Here is a 6262-nt window from a genome sequence, read left to right as displayed (position 1 = left end):
CTACACAACTTTAAGGGATATCTGACAGACTACAAAAGAAGAACACTAACAACACACTACAGCAGGACACCATACCTTTTCGTAGTTCCAAAATTCACAGAGAGATTGTACCCCCCAGACCTGTTTGTAGCAGCATGGGTTCTCCTTGCAGCATACTGCAAAAGTTCCTCTTAGGCATGCTATGGGCTTTATCGCACAACACATCTTTTATCAAAAACTAAAATTTACTACAATTAAAACAATATGCTCGTCAGTCTCGATATCACCAGGCACACCAGGCACCATTGGAGCAAACTTTAAAAATAATAACTGGCAAATTGGTGAGGGATGATACATTGACAACAGAAACCAAACTAAATGTATCAGCTATCATGAAGCTACAAACACTTTGCATAGACAATACGTATTTGCACCTAGATGATGATTTCTGTAAGTAAAATTTTGGATTGGTCATGGGCTCATCCTTATCTCCCTTATTAACAAATATATTCATGAATGATTTTAAACAAAACACTATATACAAACAAGACAAATAACCCACAATATGGTGGAGATAAAAGTGGTCTCCATTTGGCCTTCCCGCCGATAAAGGCAATGCAACCGTCATTCTAAACACTTCTTATATTAATAAACTCTCAAATCTCATTAATACTCCAGACTACAGATCAATTCCTAATAACCCAACAACCTATTTGGAGAAAACAACAAAAGTCATTATCAATAAAACCTCTCTTCCAGTTGACATAGAACAGTCACTAATTCCTTGCAAAAAGTCTTCCAGAACACCTCGAATATATGGCCTATCCGAAATTCACAAACCCGATATTTCTCTACGTCCCATTGTCAGTACATACAACTGCCCTACACAACTATTGGCCAAAACTCTACAATCTTTCGCCGAAAATGCTTCATCCTTCGCCAAAAATTCTTTTCATCAAACGTCTTAAACAATACCCTATCTTACCGTCAGACATTCTATTAAGTCTGATATCGTTTGACTCTTTACAAACATTCCTATAGACGAAACTCTAAACACTCTAAAAACTAAATACAGCATTCAGCAAGACCACTTATCGATCATTAAACATTGTACGTCCAACACTTACTTCATCTTCCAAAATCAATGCTACAGACAAATAAATGGTGCCCCTATGAGCTCCCAACTATCTCCAGTAATTGCCAATATCTTTATGGAAGACTTCGAGACCCGAGCACTATCCACATCAATGCTCAAACTCGCATGTTGGCTACAATATGTTGACGATACATTCGTCATTTGGCCCCTTGGCAGTGATGCTTTGGTGTCTTTTTAAACCGATCTGAATAGTATACATCCTAGTATTCAGTTCACGATGGAGGCGGCAACTGATTCATTCCTACCGTTTCTGATGTTATAATAAAGAAAAACCAATCTCAAGGTTTTCATCACTCTGTTTATCGAAAACCCACCCATACCAATCGTTACTTGCATGCCAAGTCTCATCATCCCCATTCACAAATTAATTCAGTCATTAATACGCTTGTCTCCAGATCAATAAACCTTTGCGATGATGCAAGTAGACCCGCTGAGCTCTATAGTTTAAAACAAGCCTCATCCAAAACGGTTTACGGGGTGAATCTCCCATTCAGTTTCAACCCAAAGACTCAGACTCTCATCATACGAAAGCTTTTCTTCCTTACATCAAAGGTGTCAGTGACAAAATCGACAAAATTCTAAAATCAAGAGGAATAAAGACAGTAGTTACTCCCCAACAAAAACTTTCATCCCTTATCCGATCAATCAAAGACAACATTCAAATTGAACAACACGGAGTTGTTTCCTTGTGCAGACTGTCCCCGATCCTATATAGGCCAAACAAATCGTAGAATTTAAAGTAGTATTTATGAACATTCATTTCTGTTCGCAATTCCGATTCAATTTCAGCTCTACGTCAACACCATCTTCATACAGGTCACAAAATTGATTTTGAAAACACCAGAACCATAGACCCCATCCGCTTCTATAAACCAAGAATGTTTCTTTCTTTTGGGAAATAGTAAGATAATTCTGACAGGAATGTAGAACGACTATATAAGGTACGTCTGTTTGTTTCTACTGTTTTTTAATTATATATGTACGTTAATTTTGAAGAGAGGTAAGCATATTTGTCATTTTTTTAAAATCTTTCTTAAACCAATCTTCTCATATGTCAATTGTCGAGTTTTCCTTTTCCCTCTAAAAAAAGGCAAGGTAGCGTCCTTTATTTTTCCCGTTTTTTGTACCAGATCCTGTCTTTTTCCATTGGTACGTTTTAATTCCCATTTTTTTATCCAAATATACCCATGCTAGATCATAAAACCCACATTCCAAAGCTCACCGTTGTGCCTTTCAAGACACCTGAGCGCCGGTTTGCCTAGTGAACATACTTGCACCTGAAATATTTTATTTCTCTTTTAATCTCCCCATATCCCTTCTAGGCTGAGCTACGTTACAATTAAAGTAACCTTTCCGAAGACCTGACAGTTGTCCAAAACCTCGTCCGAAGTACAATGAATTGATAGTGAATAAGTCTAATATTTATTTCTTTGACATAACGGAATGTATAATTTGGAGCAGATAATGTCTGTTTGTATGTGAGGTAGTCCAGGTAATAATATAGTTCACAACAGCAGTAGTGCTATAATGTAAAAGATAATTACAGTGTACGTGTAGACATAACTGTTATAAAATTCAGAGCAATTTGGGTTAGACTAATGTAGAAATAATAAAAGTTAACTGTCAACATCAATTTACTCATTGTTCAATTTTGATCAGATTATAATATTAGTTGGATCGAATTTTAAAATTGCCACCTAACTAAAATATACAAAAAAGGTATGTCTAAAAAACATTTTAATCTACTTCTATTTTCATATACTTGACACGAAGGAGAAGAAAAAACAAACTCATAAACTTCTTTATAATCGACATAAATATACCTTTTATGTGTAAAAAAAAGACAAGAAATTAAACTTCATTAAAATTCATAAAAAACTACTTGATTCAGTAGTTGATTAAGAGTCTTACTTCACATGTGTAACAATGTATAAATAATATAAGTATTTTTTTCATCAACATTTTTCGATGAGTCCTAAGAAGATTATAAGATTAAATATAGACAAACTGGGCTTACGCCTTCTCGAGCTGTAAGAACAACGTAGATTTTATTATGATACAAAGATTTAAAATACATTCCTTGAAATATGTTAGAAAGGTGTGCTGGCAATTACCATAATCCAGTTGAGCTGGGAAATATACATAACTTGATAAAACCTGATATTTGAAAAGTCTGCAAAGATTGCTAAGAGTAATAGAACCTTCGTACTCATTGTTTAATTTTAAAAACATCATTTCTGCAAATCTAATTTAAAATGTTTAATATTTGTACATTACATGTTTCGCAACAGATTGCAAAAATGTGTAATATTTTAAAAATTTAGACTTTATAACTTTATGGGAGTATATACTTGGACTTGGAATTAATAAAAATTAAACGAATTTAAAAATAAATAAATTTAAACGAAAGTTTAAGTTGACTGTCAAAAGAACTTGGTCATTCCGAAAGTACAAGACCAGATCGCCTATTATAGCCGCCAACTGTACACATATAACTTATATAACGAGAGACTAAAAAGGGGGGCATTAAGTTTTAAGAACCTTCTGTACACTTCTGTACAGCTTTGGTTTCATCGAAAGCGGTACCGGCAAATTGCGACCGTAATATTGCGATGAATGACGTCAGATTGCGGTGTAAACTCAGAAAACGTTGTCTGTACTGTTTTGCGTTGAAAACGAGCGACCAAGGACGACCTCGATGTTGCTCTTTTAGCAGTGTTAGATGGTGAGGAATAAGAGAAAGGGAGTAATAGAAGAAGTGAATATGACCTTTTTAAAAAGAGCACTGTAGACCAAAATTTGGTGCATACCAAATTTTGATTTGTCGCCATTTAAATAATAACGAAAATAAGTTCAGAGAATATTTTCGGTTGACGCTGGTCTTATTTGATTACGTCCTAGGATATATAAAAGACGATCTTTGTGCAATACCATCAAACCGTGTTCCAAATCCATTGACTCCTGAGCAGAAATTATGCCTGTTTTTAAGGTATGTATTTCCATTACTATTAACTACATCAAACACAAAAGTAACACATAGTATTACATATACTTTTATTTTGAAGAAATGTACATTGTACAATGTACATGTACAAGTAGCGGATGGTCTCATTGCAGTTACATCATCTGTAGCAAATATAATGTTTGATGTGGAGCTACTTGCTGATGATGGTCTATACTCACAATCAGAACTTGTCAATGATGATAATTGTTTAATCTCTGCATTTCCTACTAAATTTCCAATTTGCATTCGAAGCCTAGCCTGCACTACTTTTGGCAACTGTTTAGTTATTTTTGCGATTGATGCAAAGAATAAATCATTTTCATCTTGCTTTTCCATATTATTTAGATCTTGTCTTTCGGCTATTTGTTTTAATATTTTCAAACGTTCATCTGCAGATGTGGATGTAGTTTGCGATGGATATTTGCGTTTAATAACTCTTGGAATTTTTACAATTTCAGCTTCGGCCTCTTGGAAATTTAAAATGTTGTTAGTTTCATCTGCGGTAATAAGTAGTTCAGACGGTTGTTGCTCCTTGTAGTCGTCTTCATTTCTACAATGAGCTGTGCTATTTTCCACACCCTGTTGAGATTCAGACTGCTCTATATTGCCGAGAGTACTAAAAATAAAATAAGGAAATATAAATTTACCTTCTCTTGGTCAAGAGATACTATCTAAGAATGATAGCTGGACCGATCTTTTCTTTGCTGCTTCCCCAGATGAACCCGTGCTAGGCTTGCCTCGTCTTTTTATGTAATAATCTGTTACATATCCCCACCTCTTGCTGCAATCATTGTCTGTAAATATAAAAACAAAAAGAATGAGTTAGGTGTCATGAATTACTAGATGTTATTTTTTTAGGTTTTTGGCTACGAGAACCTTTTAGATCGTTGGCTTTTCAGTTTAGAATGTGTCATTTATGGATTAGTATAATAATAAGTTGCTGAATACATTGTTACAAGAATGCTCACTTTAGTAATTCCACAACCAACAGAGGAAATGTTCAAAACAACATCTAGGAAATATAGATCTCCTTGGGATTTTCCGAATTCTGTAGGAGCAATTGATGGTAAACACATTGGAATAAAGGCTCCAAAAAATAGTGGTTCCAATTCTTTCAATTATAAGGAGTTTTTTTTAGTGGTTATGTTGGCAATTGTAGATGCAGACAATAAATTTGTTGCAGTAGACATAGGATCGTACGGGAGAGAAGGAGATGCAGGTAAATTCATTACAATTAACGTAATTTTAATTTTTCTAATAAAATATATTTCATTTTAGGCATATATTCAAAAAGCAGATCTGGACAAAAGATTCTGCAAAAAGAATTTTATAATCGATCGCCACAACCACTGCCTGGTATGAATATCCTGGTATCTCATGTTATTCTCGGGGATGAGGCTGCATTTGCTTGATATGCACTTCGCTTGTGCCGCTGGTTAATAATCAAACTCCGTGCGAAAACAAAACTGACTTTATTTTGAATTACACAATACATATAATATGAATGCTAATAAGTATTATGTCCGCTCGCGCTAAATGCTGTATCACCGATCTCGTCTCGTATTTGAGTGCTGTCGTCTTTGGGGTGTCTTAAGGGACTCGCCTTATCTTCACATATGGCATAATATATCTCCCTACGCTACTATGTTGCCGGATTGTAAAAATGCATAAAATAAACTTGAATTAGATAGAGGCGTGAACAGAGGCATTTGCTCTTCATGAACATCTCATGAAACCATACCCAAGAAATCAATCAGTGACTGATAAAACTAAAGCAATATATAACTACCGACTTTCTCGAGCTCGCAGGACAACTGAAAACGCCTTTGGCATTCTTTGTGCATTTTTTCGAATATTTTTTCAGCCAATTGCTACGCATCCTTAAACCATGGATAAACTAATAATGTGTGCCTGTATCTTATATAATCTTGTGCGAGAATCAAACATACTTCCGACATCAACTAATAGTATAGAGAAATACCCACTATCTACAGAAAATTTATTTACTTCCACTAATTCAAAACAACGTACGTGTTTATTTTACAACGTACACGTTTAAAACATATTTTAATGGAACCGGTGCTGTAACATGGCAGGAACAACATTATCGAGAAAATTAATGA

General features: G+C 34.8%; 1 protein-coding gene across 1 annotated transcript; it reads left to right on the top strand.

The window, feature by feature from the left end:
* The first annotated feature begins 5099 nt into the window (after window positions 1-5099).
* LOC140446681 (uncharacterized) lies at window positions 5100-5551 on the top strand. The gene is made up of 2 exons (XM_072539275.1): window positions 5100-5358; window positions 5418-5551. The coding sequence occupies exons 1-2, from the start codon at window positions 5100-5102 to the stop codon at window positions 5549-5551; spliced, it is 393 nt and encodes a 130-aa protein (XP_072395376.1).
* The last annotated feature ends 711 nt before the right edge of the window (window positions 5552-6262 follow it).

Source organism: Diabrotica undecimpunctata, chromosome 7 (genome assembly GCF_040954645.1).
Source record: "Diabrotica undecimpunctata isolate CICGRU chromosome 7, icDiaUnde3, whole genome shotgun sequence".
NCBI classification, from domain to species: domain Eukaryota; kingdom Metazoa; phylum Arthropoda; class Insecta; order Coleoptera; family Chrysomelidae; genus Diabrotica; species Diabrotica undecimpunctata.
Note: the sequence above shows the minus strand (reverse complement) of the source record. Positions and strands in the feature narration are given on the sequence as shown.

Excerpts from the sequence above, each read along its gene's own strand:
- LOC140446681 (XM_072539275.1), top strand. The coding sequence starts at position 5,100 with ATGCTCACTTTAGTAATTCCACAACCAACAGAGGAAATGTTCAAAACA. Across the intron at positions 5,359-5,417 it reads CGGGAGAGAAGGAGATGCAG|GCATATATTCAAAAAGCAGA; the intron begins GTAAATTCATTA and ends ATTTCATTTTAG.